Source organism: Pyrus communis, chromosome 15 (genome assembly GCF_041283825.1).
Source record: "Pyrus communis isolate YQ-2024b chromosome 15, ASM4128382v1, whole genome shotgun sequence".
NCBI classification, from domain to species: Eukaryota; Viridiplantae; Streptophyta; class Magnoliopsida; order Rosales; family Rosaceae; genus Pyrus; species Pyrus communis.
Genome location: NC_142579.1, coordinates 1,253,378 through 1,273,321, shown reverse-complemented (window position 1 = coordinate 1,273,321; position 19,944 = coordinate 1,253,378). Strand labels below are relative to the sequence as shown.

The 19,944-nt window shown below is 37.3% G+C and overlaps 4 protein-coding genes and 1 pseudogene across 7 annotated transcripts; all 5 read left to right on the top strand.

The window, feature by feature from the left end:
- Positions 1-1,381: 1,381 nt before the first annotated feature.
- Positions 1,382-4,513, top strand: LOC137716200 (receptor-like protein EIX2). The gene has a single exon (XM_068455618.2). The coding sequence runs from the start codon at positions 3,031-3,033 to the stop codon at positions 4,321-4,323; it is 1,293 nt and encodes a 430-aa protein (XP_068311719.2). The 5' UTR covers positions 1,382-3,030; the 3' UTR covers positions 4,324-4,513.
- On the top strand, positions 1,477-3,012 carry LOC148690335 (receptor-like protein EIX2). Its single transcript, XM_088686285.1, has 2 exons — positions 1,477-2,455; positions 2,591-3,012. The coding sequence occupies exons 1-2, from the start codon at positions 1,477-1,479 to the stop codon at positions 3,010-3,012; spliced, it is 1,401 nt and encodes a 466-aa protein (XP_088542411.1).
- Positions 4,514-5,150: 637 nt separating the features above from the next.
- LOC137712950 (magnesium transporter MRS2-4) lies at positions 5,151-9,006 on the top strand. Of its 2 annotated transcripts, XM_068452161.2 has the most exons (5): positions 5,200-5,724; positions 5,881-6,329; positions 7,745-8,020; positions 8,468-8,609; positions 8,722-9,006. In XM_068452161.2, exons 1-5 carry the CDS (start codon positions 5,349-5,351, stop codon positions 8,931-8,933), a joined length of 1,455 nt encoding a protein of 484 aa, XP_068308262.2. In that variant the 5' UTR covers positions 5,200-5,348; the 3' UTR covers positions 8,934-9,006. The 2 variants fall into 2 exon arrangements, with proteins under 2 accessions (XP_068308270.2, XP_068308262.2); XM_068452169.2 differs by having other exon boundaries at positions 5,151-5,724; positions 8,468-9,006.
- A 1,932-nt stretch (positions 9,007-10,938) lies between these two features.
- LOC137712702 (uncharacterized protein At4g06598) lies at positions 10,939-16,762 on the top strand. 3 transcript variants are annotated; one of them, XM_068451839.2, is made up of 5 exons: positions 10,939-11,237; positions 12,376-13,118; positions 15,048-15,127; positions 15,234-15,356; positions 16,096-16,762. In XM_068451839.2, the coding sequence occupies exons 2-5, from the start codon at positions 12,397-12,399 to the stop codon at positions 16,296-16,298; spliced, it is 1,128 nt and encodes a 375-aa protein (XP_068307940.2). In that variant the 5' UTR covers positions 10,939-11,237; positions 12,376-12,396; the 3' UTR covers positions 16,299-16,762. The 3 variants fall into 3 exon arrangements, with proteins under 3 accessions (XP_068307940.2, XP_088541657.1, XP_088541656.1); XM_088685531.1 differs by lacking the exon at positions 16,096-16,762 and adding an exon at positions 15,468-15,746 and having other exon boundaries at positions 11,025-11,237; positions 15,234-15,381; XM_088685530.1 differs by having other exon boundaries at positions 11,041-11,237; positions 12,395-13,118.
- A 412-nt stretch (positions 16,763-17,174) lies between these two features.
- On the top strand, positions 17,175-18,365 carry LOC137728165 (uncharacterized; annotated as a pseudogene).
- The last annotated feature ends 1,579 nt before the right edge of the window (positions 18,366-19,944 follow it).

Sequence of the window (19,944 nt, the reverse complement as noted above, 5' to 3'; positions counted from 1 at the left end):
TCCACGATATTCGAACTTAAGACCTCTCACTTCCAAGTGAAGAGAAATACCACCAGACCGTAGTACTGAGTGATAGATTAAGCTTCTCCTTAGAAAAAGAGATTAGGCTTATGCAATTGAAAAAGAGATGAGGCAACCATCCATGTATTGGCTGATTTCTTCACATACATTTGCTAATTACGATTTTCCCCTTTTTTCTCATCATTTGCATTAGGTCTCTCTCTATTTTCTTTCCGTTGGTTTTGAATGGCATATGGCTTGTGTTACTAGGTGGATTCCAACGATTTGCAACGAAGAGAATGGGTTCAACTTCAGTAACTTTTTTTGTGGCATTGTGCTTGTGATATTTCTTATTATATTAGGTTTTTTTTTTTTTTTTTTTTTTTTTGTTGTTATTTAGTATGGTTGATTTTATTATTGGGTTTTGATCATTTTATTAGTGTATGAATTGTTGAGTTTGGAGTTGGGTTTGATCTATTGCATTTGTATTCGATTAGTTACGATAAGTTATATACATTCGATTAGGTACGTACGATAATTTAGATAAATTTGATTAGGTACTATAACGTAGATACATTCGATTAGGTACTATGATTTAGATGCGTTCAACTAGATACTATGATTAGGTTTTTTCAACTAGGTACTAATATTTAGATACACACACTTTGTTGGTGTGTTATACGTTTGATACCTTAACTTTTTTCATCTTGTAATTTAGGCATGATGATATGAAAAATCTTTCCAGGCACCATATATAAATCATGGAAGAAATCAATTAATCAAAGTCAAAATTAGTTTCTAATAATGTGGAACATACCAAGAAGGTCGAATAATTAATTATAGGGGCACAATGGGAACAAAAAGAGCCATTAAGGAGTTTAAAAACAACAAAATATGAGTTATAGTAATCATGATGACATGGAGGACCAAGATCAAATAACTAATACTACACCAGGTTTTAATGAAAAATTAATCTAATACAAGGATTAAAATTCATTTACCCCTAAATTTTTCCATAACGACTTTGTAGGTCTGGATGTAGAAAAATGACTTGACTCACTTCTAAATGTCTACAATGACGCATCTAATTATAATTTTCTCAATTAAATATCCAATAGTAGTAGAGTAAAATAAGGGCATTCGGCCTCGTCAATCTATAATTCAATTCTCTTCCGGAAAATGATTTTTAAAACTAATTTAAGTAGATCAATTATTGCTATATATGGTCCTGACGTTTCTTTGGGGATGAACCATATCCATCACTGCCTGGAATTTGTTTTGGGATGGACCATCCTTTCTGTCTTAAATCTCTTGACCCGCTTCCGTCTTTGCCGGGAGGGATGTAGAAAAATGATTTGTAGTAAATATAAAGAGTAGGGCCGAGGTTGGACCTTTACTCTTTACTAACGTGTGTATATATAGCACTCCTCTAAATTACTCATTCCTCACATCCATCACCTACTCCATATCTATACGATGACAGTCATGAGACTTGTTTACCTACTCACCTTTCTTCTATCCATTGCGTCTTTTACACTTACCTTATGCAATGGAAACCTGGTCCATTTGCCTTGCAAAGAAAATGAGAGACAAACACTTCTTATGTTCAAGAAAGATCTCAATGATTCTTCAAATATGCTTTCCTCTTGGGATGGTGAAGGCGATTGTTGCAACTGGACCGGTGTTGCCTGCAGTAATTTAACCGGTCATGTCCGTGAGCTCCACCTTGCTGGTTATTATGATGAAATGATTGGTGAGGAACATATGCTGGGTGGCAAGGTAAATCCTTCTCTACTCAATTTAAAGCATCTCAGCCACTTGGACTTAAGCTTCAACAATTTTGAAGGACTGCAGATTCCCAGCTTTTTGGGTTCTCTTAAACGTTTAAGATATCTTGATCTCTCGAGTGCAGGGTTCAACGGAACCATTCCTCATCAGTTGGGAAATCTCTCAAGTCTACGTTATCTCGACCTTTCTAGCAACTCTGATTTGATGGTCGAGAATCTTGAATGGCTCTCTGGTCTTTCTCTGTTGAAACATCTTGACATGAGTGATGTAGATCTTACCAACGCATCTCGTTGGTTACAAGTAAACACACTCTCTTCTCTGCTGGTAGAGTTGCATTTTTCTGACTGCGAACTTCATCACATGCCAAGTGTTATTGCGAACTTGACAAATCTTAAAGTTCTTGATCTTTTTGGCAATTATGTCAACTCTACCATACCTACATGGTTGTACAGTTTGGGCAATCTTGAGTCCCTCAATCTTTCTTCCAATGCTTTCCATGGTGAAATTTCGAGTTCCCTTGGAAACTTGACAACCCTTGTTGATCTTCAATTAAGTTTGAACCAGCTTGAAGGGGAAATCCCAAACTCATTGGGAAATCTTTGTAAGTTGACTTCTGTTGATCTATGGTCAAATAATTTCAGAGGGAGGGTATCAGAAATCTTTGAAAGTTTGTCTCAGTGTAGTTTTGATCAAATAGATTTTTTAGATTTTTCGAATAATAATTTTTCAGGTCATTTATCTGGTATGCTAGGAATTTTTAAAAATTTAAGTTATCTTATTCTTTCGTATAATTCTATATCAGGTCTCATTCCGATGTCCTTAGGAAATCTATCACGCTTAGAATCCTTGGGCATTGATCATAATTCATTCGAGGGTGTTGTCTCTGAAGCTCATTTTACTAATCTTACAAGATTGAAAATGTTTACTGCAGATGATAACTCCTTGACTCTTAAAACCAACTATGACTGGGTTCCTCCTTTTCAACTTTCTGTCTTGAGTTTAGGTTCTTGGCGTCTGGACCCATCAGAGTTGCCTACATGGCTTCAAAGTCAAAATCAATTGTCTGCTCTTAACTTGTCCAATACAGGAATTTCAGGTACCATTCCGACTTGGTTCTGGAACATCTTTTCATATGATTTTGCAAACTATGTGGTTCTCTCGAGTAATCAATTGTCCGGGGAGGTTCCAAACATAGTTTCTGCCAACCGGCCAAAACCAAAATAGGATTCCGATTCTTTCTATATGGTTTCAAAAATTTTAATTGACTTAAGATCGAACCAGTTCAATGGTTCATTGCCTCTTGTGTCTTCGGCAGTGTCTATTCTAGATCTTTCCAATTCATCATTTTCGGGAACTCTCTCTCACTTCTTTTGTGATAGGAGTGATGTACCTAAAACCCTTCAAGTTCTTCATCTTGACAACAATCTCCTCGATGGAGAAATTCCTGATTGTCTGTTATACTGGCCAAACTTGACAACTGTGAATTTAGAAGACAACAATTTGACAGGGAAAATTCCAAGCTCTATTGGAGACTTACTTTCCCTTGGATCATTGCACTTGCGCAATAATAGCCTATCTGGAGAATTACCCGTGTCCCTACAAAATTGTGAGCAGTTGTTTCTTCTTGACCTTGCTGGAAACAAGTTTGCTGGAGGCATTCCAATATGGTTTGGCCCACGCTTGGCAGTTCTTAGTCTTCGTTCAAATAAGTTCCATGGTTTCATTCCAGATGAACTCTGTAGTCTCACAAATCTCCAAATCTTGGACCTTGCTTATAACAATCTCTCGGGAACGATACCAAGATGCTTCCAAAATTTTTCATCCATGGCCACTACCTTTCCAAGCGAAGAAGACACCAGTATTGAAGATATCTATTTTAGTTCTTATATGATTGGTAAGGCCTACATAGAGAATGCGGATTTTGTGACCAAAGGCAGAGAAGTGAAATATGACACAGTGCTTCGTTTGGTAACTAGCTTGGACCTTTCAAGCAACATGATATCTGGAGAAATCCCCGAAGAGCTGACCAACCTCATTATCTTGCAAACATTGAATTTATCCAATAATCTTTTGACTGGAAGAATCCCTTCCAAAATCGGTGATATGAAAATGTTAGAGTCACTTGATTTGTCCGTGAACCAACTTTCTGGTGAAATTTCTCCAAGCATATCGAACTTGACATTTCTCAGTTATCTGAATTTGTCCTATAACAAGCTGATAGGGCAGATTCCGATAAGCACTCAGCTTCAGAGCTTTGATCAGTCTAGTTATGTTGGCAACAAACTATGTGGACCTCCATTGAAAGAGCGTTGCAGTGTAAATGAGGCCATGCCACCGGTAGGTGATGACAAGCACGCAGAAGGTTATTTACTTGAAGACGGTGGGTTCTATTTGAGCTTGGGGCTTGGATTTGCATTCGGGTTTTGGATTGTTCTTGGTTCATTGTTGTCTAATGTACCATGGAGCAATGCATTTTCTCAGTTCCAAAATCGCATGGTGAAGAAGCTCTATGCTGCAATTGTTGAATGTTATTAACTATTTTTCAGCCGTTAGAGGCGTTTGTGTGGTTTGTTTCTACTTTTCTGCTATACAGATGGAGTCTTTGTGCCAATTTATTTTGTCTTTTCTTTGATTTTTTTTCTTTTCCTGAATAAAATTGTAAGATTTGCTTTATAACTATGAAATTTCAGATACGGTCACGAGAAACTATATTTATAGAGTTGAAGTTCGATGTGAAGTGCGTCTCATAACTAATCTCAATTTAAAAAATAAAAATAGAAATTCCTTCCCTTAAAGGGATTGTGTGTATATATTCTTAAGTTAGATGAGTTTAAATATGATTACAACTTACATTAAACGCTACACTTGCTATCGAAAACATGGCCCGATACTCCAAATTTCCTGATACAATTGTTTATTTATTTTTAAATTTTCAATCAATTGTATTATAACACTTAGGGGGTGTATTCAATTGCGAATTTGAGAGATTTTAATGGATTTATAAATCCATGGATTTTTATGGAGTTTAATTGATTTGTAGAGATTCCAAATAAAATTTTCATTCAATTCTGTCATGGGAAGAGGTGATTTGTGGATGCTTAAAATAAACTACGAAATCTCTCTAATTCCTTCTAATTTCTCAACTTTCTCAAATTCTTTAAAATTAATTTCTAATTGAATATACATGGAATATTATAAACTTCTTGAAAATCCTAATTAAATACACATTAAATTTTAAAAGAAATCACTTAAAATCTTAATTGAATATCCCTAAATTCATTAAAAAAATTAAAAACCCACGTAATCTCAATTAAATACATCTCCTTACTTTACCTCACCGCCACGTAATTCTCGCGTTCCTTATTATATAGAAAAACAATTAAAAACTAAATAAAGTGTGTTTGGGAGTTGAGAGAGAGAACGTGAAAGAAGCAAGCGGCTGGGGATGATGAGGAGGCGGAGTCGGAGTCGGAGTCGGAGCAGGAGAGAAGAAGGGGAAGTAAAAGATCCATGACTCGCTTAAATACACACACGGAACGGGAAGAGAAAGAGAAGCAAAAATGGGGAAGGGTCCCTTCTCTTTCAAGCGCAGCAGCAGCATCCGTCGCCGCCCCCCCAAGAAGTTCATTGGCCCTCCCCCTTCCCCTTTTCCCTCTCCGCCGCAGCCGTTTCGATCTCCTCCCCTCTCCAATGTCCATATCAACAGTACCAATACCAACAACAATAATAATAATCTGAACGCGGTTGTTGCTGGCGGCGGTGGCGTGAAGGGGAAGAAGAAGGTCGGAGGAGCCAGGCTTTGGATGCGGTTTGACCGCTTTGGCGGATCAGAGCTCGTCGAGTGTGACAAGAATGCTATTATTCGACGCGCCGCCATTCCCGCCCGGGACTTGAGGATTCTCGGCCCTGTCTTTTCCCATTCCTCCAGCATCCTTGGTACTCCTCCTCCTCCTCCTCCTCCCATTTTTTATCTTATATGTGAATTCTCATTAGGGTTAGGGTTAGGGTTACCTTATTTACTGGTTTTTTAATTGTGTAGCCATAGCAGACCATGATGACCAATGGAAATATGTTTTCTCATTTCAATTGCAGCTAGGGAGAAGGCCATGGTGGTTAATTTAGAGTTTATAAAGGCTATAGTTACAGCGGAAGAGGTTTTGTTGCTTGATCCTCTTCGGCAGGAGGTTCTTCCGTTTGCGGATCAGCTAAGGCAACAACTTCCTCAGAAAAGGCAATCCAGGATAGAAGAAGCAAGTCCACTTGATGAACTAGCTAGTGGAATGATTGTTTCAAGCGGAAAACAATGGTTACCTGTTCCTGAAGTCGTTGAAGGTGTGCAGTGTGATCTCCCATTTGAGTTTCAGGTTCTGGAGATTGCATTAGAAGTTGTCTGTACATACTTGAATTCTAGTGTGGCAGACCTTGAGAGAGAAGCCTACCCTGTTTTAGATGAACTGGCTAGAAATGTTAGCACCAAGAACCTTGAACTTGTGAGGAGTTTGAAAAGCATTCTTACGCGTTTGCTTGCACGTGTACAGAAGGTATGTTTGCTTAACCCTTCTTCTTGAGGGATATCATTTGTCATTATTTTCTTTGTTATATTTTTTCAGATGATTTGCTATGCTGCATGTCTAATTTCAATTATGTCGGGAATTAATAACCTGACGCAACTTGGAGTTAAAATGTTTGTCAATTCATAGTTTTTGTGATATTTCAATTTGTTTTGAAAACTGAAAAAGGTTTTTGGAGCCACTGTTGCCTTAAATAATATAACACTATCACCCATGAATATAAAGCAGTAAATCCCAGATTGACATAAATAAACCCCAATTAAGTGTCTCGACAGAATCTGCTTCAAGAATGTTTCATGAATTAGGAACTGAAACAAACAGATACATCAATATATCAAAGATAGAATTTTGTAATGGTAGTGCGCTCGTAAAATGCCATTCAATTCACTAATAAAAGCATCTTTACATTTATTCAGCATATATTTCTGGTCGCCTAGTTACATCGGGTTGGTTGTCTGGGCTAGATGCTATGGTTGTTTGACACACTGAATAATTTGATTATAGTTGAGAGCCATTCTCATCAACTCTTGTTTTGTTGAGTTACGTTTATCTGTGTTTCATATTTTAAGTCACATGGTAATACAATTGTTCTTTTTATAGCCTTTCCTGCATTCATGCCATATGAAGAATAGCAAAGGTTTCTGGCATCTAAGGCCCAAACTTTAAATCAAACCTTAGCCTAAGTTTAATGCACAAGTAAATATAAAAGGGTTTAGGAAATTGAAATTATGATGTTTGAGATGACAGAGTTCCATTTTCTAAATCCTCATATGTGTAAGTGACATGAAGGTTTGAATAATTTTTGAAAGCCCTCATGTTCTGGTGAATAATAAGATATTTCTGATGAGATTTTTATTACCACGCTTCCTTTAGACTTGTTCTGGTTTTAGTACTGACATTGTTAGCCTGTATAACTGAGTGCATATGAAGTGAATCGTATCAGGAGTTAGGTCTTATTGTGTTGAAAATTGATCGACAGGGGGCTTCTCTTGAAATTGTTTCTACTTGATGGGGTGGCAAAACCAACATCCATATAACTTACTTTATATGACTGTTGCGAGGGAAGAGGCGTCAAGTTTAGCTGAAAAATGTACATTTCTCATGGCAACTTGATAGAATCCTTTTATACTTAGATGTCAGAATGGGATTGAATTTGTATGGTGCGTGGGATTGAATTTGTGTGGTGCATGGGATTGAGGCTTTAGCTGTTTCTAGATTGTGCAGGAGTACAAAGAGAAGTGGATACTCCTTACTATTTGACAATATGCTAGAAAAAGTTTATGTAAAATGGGGACTTAGCATACATGTTTTATCTGTATGCCACTATTTAATATTTATATTTTTAGTTCCTTTTGAGTTAGAAGCGTGTGTCTGTCTGATTTCAGGTGAGGGATGAACTCGAACATTTGTTGGATGACAATGAAGATATGGCACATTTATATTTAACAAGGAAATGGATGCAGAATCAACAGCCTGAGGCTTTGTTGGGGCGTTCTGCTTCAAATAGCATATCCGCACCCTATTTACGTCGGCTTAGTTCTAACAGAAGTGGGAGCTTGGTAAACAGTAACAATATGGATTACGATGACGTAGAAGATCTAGAGATGCTGCTTGAGGCATATTTTATGCAACTGGATGGAACCCGTAACAAAATATTATCTGTGAGTGCTAATTGTTATGACCTACTATAACAACTTTATACTATAGAACTTGACTATTAAGTTCAGTTTACACAAATGCTACTTAAAGGATCTCGTCCTGGAGAACTTAACGTTTTACAAAACAATATTAAATATCATTTGTCACCGTTAGCTTGTGTTTTAATGCAGTTGCATCAACTTTGATTCAGTTCCAGATAATGAATTTTAGGTTAGATTTCTTAAATGTTGCATATTTTCTGTAAGAGTTCTGTGGTTGCACTTGCTCCTGGAATACTTTGGAGGCTTTGGACCTCTTGTGGGTTCCCAGTTGGAACTAATTTCACTGTCATTGGTATATAAGAATTGTAATTTAGAAACCAGTTAGTTGTGCATGTTAAGCATGATTGGTTATTGTGTTAATCCGTCCTTGAATACTGCTCATGTTCGTATTGTGTTCATTGGATGTAGGTGCGGGAGTATATTGATGACACGGAGGATTATGTCAACATACAACTTGATAACCAACGAAACGAACTCATTCAGCTCCAGTTGACATTGACCATTGCATCATTTGCGATAGCAGTGGAGACCTTGATATCTGGTATATTTGGTATGAACATCCCCTGTATATTATACACCAAGAAAGGGATATTTGAGCCCTTTGTTGGGGGTATTACTGCATTTTCCGTGTTACTCTTCTTTCTCATATTCGGGTATGCCAGGTGGAAGAAGCTGCTTGATACATGAGTCGAGCCCGTCATCTGTTGTAGATAGTACTCAGATTCGCAAACTTATTTACGAACCCTTAACCAGTGGCTTTGTAAGTAAGCTTGTGTTTACATGTTGTATGAGCACAAGGAGTTTTTTTAGGGATTTCATGACTTCGTATGCTGCCAGATTCATTTCGAATTACACGGCATGTAGGTTAGTATAATGTTGTATATGTTAAACAGATGAATGAGTTTTCTTGGCTCAAAATTAACGTCATTTCGGTGATGGTTTCCTTACGTTTTGTGAGTTTGGCGTAATTAGGTCGTGCTTGGTGCGCTTTGTTATTGTTTAAGAGCATACTCTTTGCAGTCGATGTTTCGAGTTCAAATCTTTCCTTGCTCAATATCATTTGTATGCGTGTTTACATTGGGATCCCAAAAAGAGGCACCTTCTGGGGCCCAATCTATAGTGAATTTCGACAATCCAACCGTTTAGGGTTAGGGATTGCTTGTCGTAAATTCAACGGCCGATCCTGCTTACAACCAATCCGGGATGGACATGTGTTCAAATTTAGAATTTTTTAATCAAAATTTGGACACGTGTCCATCCTGGATTGGTTGTAAGTAGGACTTCAGGAGCCAAGTTCTTTCCAAATTAGGTTGAATAAATGTGGACATGTTTGATTTATATTGTACTGAATTTGTTATCTTGTTGCTGACTTTATTGATGAGGAATGGGTTGTCTCCCATCATGCACTTTTTAAGTGCCGACTCCTCCTCTCACTCTTCCTATTTGTCAATACCCTATTAATTAAATTAATTAATTAATCAATTTAATTTGATTAATTAAATTAATTAATTAATCAATTTAATTTGATTAATTAACTAATTAATTATGTTGAGATGATAACTCACTCCACATTGTTCATTTATACTTTGCGTTTGTAATAAGAAAATAAAACCAAAGGAAATGCTTGTGTGCAAAAAAGCTGCATAACTCCACAAAGAAAAGTTAAAATGGCCCTACTAATACTATTAACATTCTAAATTGGGGTTAGATTATTGTTGGTTCGGGAATTAGGATTTATAATAATCTAAATTATTGATTGAAGAGAATATTATTATCACTTCAATTCTTTTCACAAAATAAAAAGAGTCAAACTCGTTTTGGGAATATCGAAGTATGTGTTGAAATTGAGTTCTCTTGTATACTTACTTTTAATCCAAATGTTCGTTTATAAATCTAAATGGTTGTTTGGTAACTATTTTTTAATTATATTTTTTTAAATTAAAAAAAAAAGGAAAACCAAAACCTAAAAACTAAAAATCGAAATGATTATTAAAAGTCAATAAAAATTCACCCATTTTGTTTAAGACTATAGTAAAATATGTCGTAACCCTTAGATTTCTGATGAAAAAATAACCAAGAGAACAAGATGATCTTGGTCTCTAGGTTTTCTACACCTAAAATCGTGAACTAACATTTCGATTTGGTTCCTAAATTAATATTTAAGAGAAAGTTAAGTTTCTAAATTAGTCCTTAAAATCATTAGAACTGACAATTTCATCCCTACTATAAGATTCAAAGCTAGTCTATCCAATGTTTCATCAATTTAAGCCATGTTACTTATAGATAACACACTTTATGGAGTAATACTGTTATGGAGTAATACTGTCATTATCTTGTCAATAAGCAATTAATATTGCATATATATTACGAATCAAATTGCCAACATACCCTCCAAATTTAACTCTATACATTATTTTTTCAAGAAAATAAGTTCTTAAAACACATTAAAACTATTAATGTATACTTTAAAATGTATTACATGTAAGTTATGTGACTCGACGAAAATTTGAATAAAATAACTTTGAGTCTTATAGTAGAAATGCAATTGGCAAATTTAATGAGTTAAAGGGCTTACTTTTCTGAAGAAAAAAAATAGTTTAGAAGTTGAATTAATAATTCAGATACTAAATCAACACATTATTCTAAAAAGAATCACAGTAAGTAATTACTGTAACGATTCAAGGACTAAATCTGCACATTATTAATAATTATAGAAATAAAAAAAAATACCTCAAAAACAAAAAACTCGGTTATGAAATGTAAATTTTCTCTGTGGTTTCAACTTTGTTGACCATCTTTAATCCCAGAATAGGAATTTAGGTAGGCAAAAATGAACTGGAAAGGGAGAATAAAAAGGCGCCACTTGCAACTTGCAGGCTGTGCATCCAAAAGATACAAAGTTGACAATTAAATTTTACAAAAAACATTTAAATAATAAAATAATTTAAAAAGGACAAAACAAAATATAATTTCAATCCAAACCCCAGACATTAACCAGAAGAAATAGTAGAGAGATAGAGAGAGAGAGAGAGAGGAGAGAGAGATTGAGAGAGAGAGCTTCTTCTCCGAAGAGAAGAGGGGTATTAAATCATTGATATCTCAGAAACCCTAGGACAGATAAACATCTCTGATTCTTCGATCATTGCGTTTCAAGATCTCGATTGTTCGTTCACTACAGGTAATCAATACACACACACACACACATACATATATATATATATATATAAATATATATGTTTGTGTGTATTTTCTCGAAGCAAAAGGAAGCATTTTTAGCTTCGTGCGCGTGTATCTCCGTTTCTGTGTTTCGTCAAATCAGCAGCTGTTTGTGATTAATTTTGCTGATAATCGCACACATTCTCAGCATTTCGTCCAATAAATCACTTGATGATTATCTTTTCGTTGCAAATGATGATTTTTGAGGGCTCTATGTGTGATTTTTCATTTCGGAAATTGTGAGATTCGTTGTCTGTTTGGCTGATGAGAAAATGTGGGAAAATGAAATGAGCTTTGCAGGTTTGAATCTCTGAAGATTTTTGTTGTTTGGGGCTGAGAAACCCGAATCCCTCACCTCAACCAACTGTGATTAGGACCTCATTTGTTTAGGAGATTCTATTCAATTCAAAAGTTTCCATCTTTTATCTTTTCTTTCCATGTTTTCTTCAGGAACAAATTTGATATTTTGAGTCAGTAGCGTGCGGTGATTGGGAATTTTTGGCTTTTCATTAACACAGTTAGCCTTGTGGTTGGGCCCTCCGATTCATTTAGAGTGTAACTGTACGTGGTGGCATTTAATGGGGAGAAAGCAGAAAACCCAGTTGGATGGAAGCTTTAGTTTTGTGTTAATTTGGGTTTCGATGTTATTATAGCGATGAAAATGGTTTCTTCGTGATCACCATACTGCTCAGAAAGTTGGGTAGTTGTAGTGTTGTCCATTTGAATGTATTTCTATGCTGGCATATCTGTGTTTTAAGCTTGTGTATGTTTGGGTTTCAAACTCGTATGCCTTATGAATCATATTGATAATTTTGAAGTTTCCAGTAGACGTGTTCTTGCCCATTGATGTAGGTGTGTATTCATGTCAACATGGAGAAGGATATTAATAGCAGAGTTATAGTTATTATGTCTTCTTTCTGTTTTCAATTGTTTAGTGGCAAGTTATTGACTTTATCCCATGTTTTTCTTTTCCTATTTTCCTTTGTTGATGGTGACATATTTATCAATTGGCTTGTCAACACTGTGCTTTAGTTATACATTTGTTTTCCATGTTCTATACCTTTTCTGCCTCTGTCATCTTACACTATATCGTTTGACAGGGACTGGTTTGTGCTTCAGCAATGGCAAACTCCAAGAGTACATCAAATATCAGAAATTTTATGTATTCCGGAAAGCATCCTTTACTTCCTCCTAAAAGTCCATTTCCTAGTGTTGCCCCATCATATGCAGATTATGTCCTTAGTCCTGCAATTGGATCAAAAATTGTTCAGAAGCCTAGAGAGGGAAATGCACATCACCAGAGGACTTCCTCAGAGAGCCTACTTATAGAGGAACAACCTTCTTGGCTTGATGATCTCCTTAATGAGCCAGACACACCTATACGCAGAGGAGGTCATCGTCGTTCATCAAGTGACTCTTTTGCATATGTGGATGCAATTAATGCTTCCAACCTTGATTATGCCACTCAAGACGAGTACAAATATCATAATATGATTTCTGCACCCTCTTGGGGATCTCAAGACTTTGATCCTCGAAAAGATTTACGACATGCTTCATTATACACAGAACTGAACTTGGTGAAGCAGAAGAATAAAGCATGGGAGTCTTCTTTGAATAGTGTAAATAACCTGGGGGGCCTTCCTTCTGCCAGGGATAACATTATTCTTCAGAGTTCAAGATCATTATCTACACCACAAGACGCTGATGGGATTGCCTCTACAGTGAGTGAAAAGCAGGATCATTTTGATTCTGGTCTTCATGATCCAAAGGCTTCTTCTGAGAGAAAGGACAATTCCAATGCTAAGCCTTATGCATCTGAGACAGATGCAAAACGTGCTAAACAGTATGTAGTTTCTTTAGTATTTTACCTATACTTTTACTCATTTTACCTGATACCAACAAAGTGACATTAATCTACATAAATTTTGGTTTTCTCTTTTACTGCCTCTACTTCAATTTTTTTTTTTCCTGGCTGTTGCGGATTTTCCAGATGAATTGATTTATTATTTCTTTGCGCCGGTACTCATTTTACCTGACATCAATATAGCAAAATTACTCTTACATATTAGGTTGTCTCTTTGATCTGTCTCTACTTTTCTTTAGGTTGTTTTATAGGTTTTCCAGATGAAATAAACATACACCCTCTATCTCACACTCAATTTATTCCAAAAAACATAATTTGAGGCTGCTTTACAAAAGTCTTTACTGTAGTTAGAATGCATATAAATTTGTGTAAATAAGAATTGTTCCCTTAAATGGATCTATGTGATGACTAGCATAATGGAATGTAAATAATTGGAAAGAGCACTTGAATAGATGAAATAAGGACTATGGTACTTTTCTAGTTATGGTACGGATACAGGAGCCTTCAATGCTTTGTATGTGGTATGTTAGGGGTACTTTGTTGCTTCTCTGCAACTTGGTTACTTAGTGGGCTACATGGCGTTGGGATTTGCATTGTTACATCCATGTTGCAAGTGTGCAACTTTAAGTGCATCCATACAATCATACACAAATGCATAAAACTTACATGCAAGCACATCACATGAATATACTGCAAGCATTTAAGTATATAAATAGCTGTATTTGGACAAATTTGTCCTTAATTGCAAGCATACACCTGTAATATATTACAAATATGAAGAAAGTTTACTCTATTTACTTTAGATCACCTGGTGTTAGGCATGAAGTTGAGTTGTTGACCAGTATGTGGCCCTGAGTATTAGGCGTGACTATGTATGTGGAATACATATTACGCGTGATTACGTATGAGGTGTAGCTTCATATACTCTTCTAATTTGGGAAGACAATACAACATGAGAAGCTAAGTGGAATACTACCTATCATCTGTTTTATAGCTAATGTGGAGAAGTACGTATGCTAATTTAATAGTTTTAATTTATATAGTTTAGTTTTCTGGGAAAGTGGAGGAAGATAGTTGAAGGACTGGACTAGGACTGTCCCTTTGCTCTTAAGCATTTGAATGCTGCTTGTTCAAATCTCAAGAGTAATTCACTTAAGGGCTATCGCCATAAGTTTTAAGTTAAATTTCCACAGATTTCTTTTCAAAATTCGGGTGGAGTGAAATAATTTTTTTAAACCTTGTTAAAATTTTGATGCAAGAAGTTTTTCCTAATTGTTTTACATACTAAATTGTGGACACTCTAGATTCATAATTATCAACTGGCTCTTAGTGACTGCTTATCTGGATAATTCCTTGGGACTGCTTATCTCTTCTTAGTGAATATCATTATTTGGCGTGCAAGGGCAAGAAGGCCAGGGTGATGGGGGTTGCCTAAACAGGAGAGTTTTTAAGCTTACGATGGATTGTGTTTTGAGGAGCTTTGGGACAGAATTTGTTTTCAGTCAACGCTTTGGGCTTTTGTTTCCTCAGAGTTCAGAGATACCCCTTTATTCCTAATTTGGATTGATTGGAAGGCTGCTATTTATTTATTTTTCTCTAGGGTTTTGTTTGGATTTTCAGTTTTCAGTCTTGCTGCTGTTTCTTCTTTCTCGTTTGTGTGTCTCTGGTTGTTTGATGTGGTCTTTTTGACCTCTCCTTTGCTTTTTTCCCTTTCTTGGGTTTAATATAATCATTTCTTTCTCAAAAAAATTATCAACTTGCTCTGTATCATGATGCAGATTTTGGGTTTGATATAATCATTTCCTTTTAACAGCACTAATGGTCATAATTCTAGAAACTTGGTTGGTGTATTCTTGAATTGGAATATTAAACTATATTTTATGTAGACTGAAATACTAGTTATTGTAGGCAATTTGCTCAACGTTCACGGGTTCGGAAACTTCAATACATAGCAGAGCTGGAGAGGAATGTACAAGCTTTACAGGCAAGTGCCAGCAAAAGCTGGAACTACTCTATTTAAGTTTGAATTGGGTTTTCTTATGAGGTATTTTATGATTCACAATATTGTTCCTGCATGTGTTACTCCACAGGCAGAAGGGACTGAAGTTTCGGCTGAGCTTGAGTTTCTCAACCAGCAGAATATGATTCTGAGCATGGAGAACAAAGCCCTCAAGCAGCGCTTAGAAAGTATAGCACAGGAGCAGCTTATCAAATACTGTAAGCTTCTACCTTGAACATTCAGGTTTTCATAATCTATGCATTTTTGGCTTCATCTGTTACTTGAATTTGGATAATATGTTTCGAGTAAAATTAGAACTGTGTATTAAGTTTTGGATTATTTGAATCAGAAGCTGAAAAAGTTATAAGCCTGAAGCTTTCTCAAGGTACATTTTACACTTCATACCCATGGCTGTTTGAGGATGATTGGTACTCAAATGGAGAACAATGAGAATTTATGCTATGAAGATCTGGAGAAAATTAGATAACACATAGAAGTTGTTAGACTTAAGCATAATATTTAACAATTTGAGTGCGGGGACCATGTGGATTGTAATAGCCTTGGGTTTGGAAGAGAGATGTTTTACCTATGGTTACTCTTTTATCACCTGAATACCTGGAATTTTTGCGATAGTTAGCAGGCTCAAAGTACATTTTACCCTTCATACGCATCTTAGGGAGAATTCAAGCCAGAACATTTGCATTTAAATGAATGTGAACGCCCTCTCCAGGGCTACCTTCACGGGTTTGCAATTGGATGCCTTGGCTCTTCCTAAAATATTGAAAGTTACAATAAACATGATTTAAACCACACTGAAAAATGCATGGAAGATTTAGAAGGCCCACGTATCTGGAAGCGGTTTTGACGTATCTGTCATGTCAACAGCAGAACCTTCTTTACCCCTTTTTGGTATTCATTATTTAATAAGGTGACTAAGATGTGTGTTACCATTTTCAGTGGAACAAGAATTATTGGAGAGGGAGATTGGGAGGCTACGAGCCTTGTATCAGCAACAACAGCAGCATCAACAGCAGCGACCTTCTTCTAGCCATAGCCGCTCTAACAGCAGAGACCTTGATTCCCAATTTGCAAACCTGTCTTTGAAACACAAGGATGCAAATGCAGGTCGTGACCCTGTAACAGGCGCACTTGGCATTTAGATGTGCAATGTGGCCAAAAGTTGTGTTTTGCCTCCACTTTTCTTCCACTGATCGATGTTGCATGCCTTGCCTGACCAAGTTTCTTGCTTCCCTTGTGCGGGATAAGGCCGAGCTATTCCACTCCCGGCGCCTTCTCTCTCTGTCTCTCTCTTCTCACTTTGTGCGATTTAATTTCTGTTTATTGCCCTTGTCTGTTAAGTTAATGTCGGTGCACCTGGTAGCCAACTCCCAAAGTAAATTCTACTTGGGGCAGTTGACTTACCGGTGGTGGTAACTCAAAGCAGGTTCAGTATTTCAATCGTTATTGTATGTCTGAAGTAAATCATTTATTCATAAAATGTTGTATGTTCCATTTTTTGCCCGTTGCAGAGTTCAGCATAGTACAAAACGATGGGCCGATTGGATGGTAGCAAAAAAAATGTGTACTTGTAAAATGTTTCAAATGAAATCTGTGGTTTCTTTGATTTTGTTGTCACTGTTGATATTATTGATATGCACGTATCGCACCTGTTCAAAATTTTAGTTATTTTTCTGTACGGTTCTCGTTTGCCATGTCAGCATGTTGGACGGAAAATTTGACGACGGATTTGACTATAGGAGATAAAAGTAGGAAACCCTTCCTCCTCATAGTGTAGAATATCGTTTGTATTTGAGAAAATGACTTTCAAGGAGTAAAGTGGCTTTCGTGAATACTTTCAGATGCTTCTCGTCCGTAACCAAGCACGCATGTTGAAGACATTAACCTTGTAAATACAAAGATTTGAAAACGTCCAGCAGTTGGTGTTTGGTCTATAGAGGATCTGGACATGTCAAAATGATGTAGTTTTTGACGGAGGTTTGCCGGTTGTGCATATAGCAGTGCGTCTGCTGTAAACAATGGATAGTGAGGAAGATGGGGTGGGATGTTTCATCACTGCGGGAGGGGAAGGGATTGCTCCTTGCTGCTCAAGTTTAGCGGCTAAGGCGGAGGCGGTGCATACAGGCTTAACAAGTTTCTAGTCTCATTTGCGTGCAGTGTCTTTTCGTTTTGTTCAAAGGTTTTGATTAGAATGTTGACGTGTAAATCAAGTAACAAAATCATAATCTCCTACGAGAAGAAGCTTGGAACTCATACCCAACGACAGTGCTCGAAAGACGGCCTTTCATAAGAGAAAGACTAGTGTATACAGGAAGGCCGACGAGCTCTCCAAACTTTGTGACATTGATGTAGCCTTGGTTGTCTACGAGGCTGATCAAAAGAAGGGGATTAGACCAATTCAGCCGGAGACGTGGCTGCAAGATCCAGCTGAATTCAATCGCATTCTTGACAGGTACAAGGCTTCCAAGGATGCTGCTGCCCCCGGTTTCCAAAAGAGAAACTTCAGTTTGTCCCATTTTTATGAGGCCAAGAAGAAGAAAGATGATGGCCCCGATGATGGTGATGGTGATGATGATGAGGACGGAGATGATGATGATGATGTCAATCCCAAGCTTCAAAAACAAGGCAATAAGCAGATTTCTGAGGACAAGTACCCAATATAGGATGCTCGGATTGCCCTGTTTCCAGAGGATGAATTGATTAAACTCATTGCTTCACTCGAATCCAAGATACAGGCCTTGACACTGGAGATTGATTCCATGGAAAGACATAAGATTTATGCTGCAAAACAAAATCAAAATTTATCCCAAACTGAGTCAAGCGCAAGCAAAACACCTGGACGCTTGAAGCCTGCGAATTTTTATGTGCAGAATCCCCCCTCACAAGACCATGTAAAGCCATTCATTCATGGCGCATTAGGTAAAAAAATTACTCTCGAATTGGCCCAATGGGGTGGTTTAATAAGAATTCGGTGAATGCTACTACTACTAGTACTAGTACTTCAGCCTTGCAACCGAAGAATCCGATGAGTACTACTTCTGTTTCTAGTACTTCAGCCATGGAATCGAAGCCTCCATTGCCTGTGAAACGTCCAATGCTGCCAAGTGCGTGGCTTTCAAGCTCAGAATCACACAAGAAGATTAATTAAGGACACCATCTCTAATCCTTGGTTATCGAACTTCTAGTCTTCTACTAATGTTTAGTTTTGTTTAGAGATTTGCGATTTTTTTGCAATTTTATTTCAATTAATTCACTGTTGGAAGTCGGTTATTTCGCTTCTGCTTTCGTTCTTGATAAAGTTATCCTGGTAATTAAAATGAGATGATTAGTTGCTGCAAACTGTCCAATTTGTGACTCTAGTAAGCCGAGCATGATGAAGTGCGTCTTGTACATCTGGGCGGTTTCAGCATGTAGTTGTTTCATCTTCGATACAGACGTCCACCTTCACTGTATTTCGCTGCAGATAATGTGAGTTCAAATTAAACACAATATGTTGGCCTGTTGCAAATTCATTTGAACAGCCATTATCGAGTCCGACTCAACAGCAAGAGGTAAGAACCCTCCATCAATTGCGAAAATTCCACCCCGGGTGGCAAGTTGCACCCAATCCACCTGCTACTCATACCATAATAACCACATTCTAATAGCTAATAAAACATGTTGATCAGTAAGCAACTCCCAGGTCAAATATGGTTACTTGAGATGGAAAAAAAAAAAAAAAAAAAAAAAAATGGCGACGTGCGATGGTAGGGGTAAAATTGTGAAACTTTATGATATCAATTTTAATACTTCAAACAATCTTATCACAGGCCTTACGGGAAGGCTTTGATATATACACCACAACAACAACTTTACAGATTAAACTGTAAGTGACAGCATGCACACACACATGCCGCAGCACCATCTATACACCTTTACACATTAAACTACTAGGTAACAGCACACACACATGCAGCAGCACCATCTGCTGTCTTCTGACAGCACACACGGGAAAATGCTTTAACAGTAACCAAGCACGCATGGGAAGACTTCGGACATCACACATGCACATGCACATTCCTTTCCCTGCTGTTCATGAGTCAGCAAATGCTTGTTGTGCTGTCTGTACAGCTTGGCCTGCTGTCCTTCTTCCAATACTTGGGTTAACAAGAACAGCTTGAGCTTGACTTCGTCTAACACCCCCCCGCAAGCTAACAGGTTGAGGAACAACTGGAAGCTTGGACACCAATAAATTGAATCGAGACGAAGACAGACCTTTGGTAAATAAATCTGCAAGCTGATCTTGTGAACAAATATAATTAACCAACAGTTCACCACGAACCACTTTCTCCCTGACATAGTGATAATCAACCTCTAAATGTTTGGTTCTAGAATGGAACACCGGATTGGAAGCAAGAGCAATTGAAGACACATTGTCACACCATATTTGAGGTCGAGTAAGATGTAACTGCAAGTCCCGAAATAAAGACCTCAACCACGAAAGCTCAGTTGCGGTGTAGGCAAGTTGCCTATACTCGGCCTCAGCACTCGATCGAGAAACAGTTTTCTGTTTTTTTGAACTCCATGAAACCAGATTTGAACCAAGATAAATACAAAACCCCCCAGTTGAATGCCGAGTATCCGGATTCCCAGCATAGTCCGCACCTGAAAAAGCAGAAAGATGGGTAGTACCTGGCTTGTAAAGGAGACCATGACTATGCGTCGCCTTCAAGTATCGTAGAATCCGTTTGACTGCCATCCAGTGAAAAGTTGTTGGAGCATGCATAAACTGGCATACTTGGTTAACTG

Coding starts and splice junctions, on each gene's coding strand:
- LOC148690335 (XM_088686285.1), top strand. CDS start 1,477: ATGACAGTCATGAGACTTGTTTACCTACTCACCTTTCTTCTATCCATT. Junction 2,456..2,590: donor GGTATCAGAAATCTTTGAAA/GTTTGTCTCAGT, acceptor ATTCTATATCAG/GTCTCATTCCGATGTCCTTA.
- LOC137716200 (XM_068455618.2), top strand. CDS start 3,031: ATGGTTTCAAAAATTTTAATTGACTTAAGATCGAACCAGTTCAATGGT.
- LOC137712950 (XM_068452161.2), top strand. CDS start 5,349: ATGGGGAAGGGTCCCTTCTCTTTCAAGCGCAGCAGCAGCATCCGTCGC. Junction 5,725..5,880: donor CCATTCCTCCAGCATCCTTG/GTACTCCTCCTC, acceptor TTTCAATTGCAG/CTAGGGAGAAGGCCATGGTG. Junction 6,330..7,744: donor TGCTTGCACGTGTACAGAAG/GTATGTTTGCTT, acceptor GTCTGATTTCAG/GTGAGGGATGAACTCGAACA.
- LOC137712702 (XM_068451839.2), top strand. CDS start 12,397: ATGGCAAACTCCAAGAGTACATCAAATATCAGAAATTTTATGTATTCC. Junction 15,128..15,233: donor TGTACAAGCTTTACAGGCAA/GTGCCAGCAAAA, acceptor CTCCACAGGCAG/AAGGGACTGAAGTTTCGGCT. Junction 15,357..16,095: donor GGAGCAGCTTATCAAATACT/GTAAGCTTCTAC, acceptor TACCATTTTCAG/TGGAACAAGAATTATTGGAG.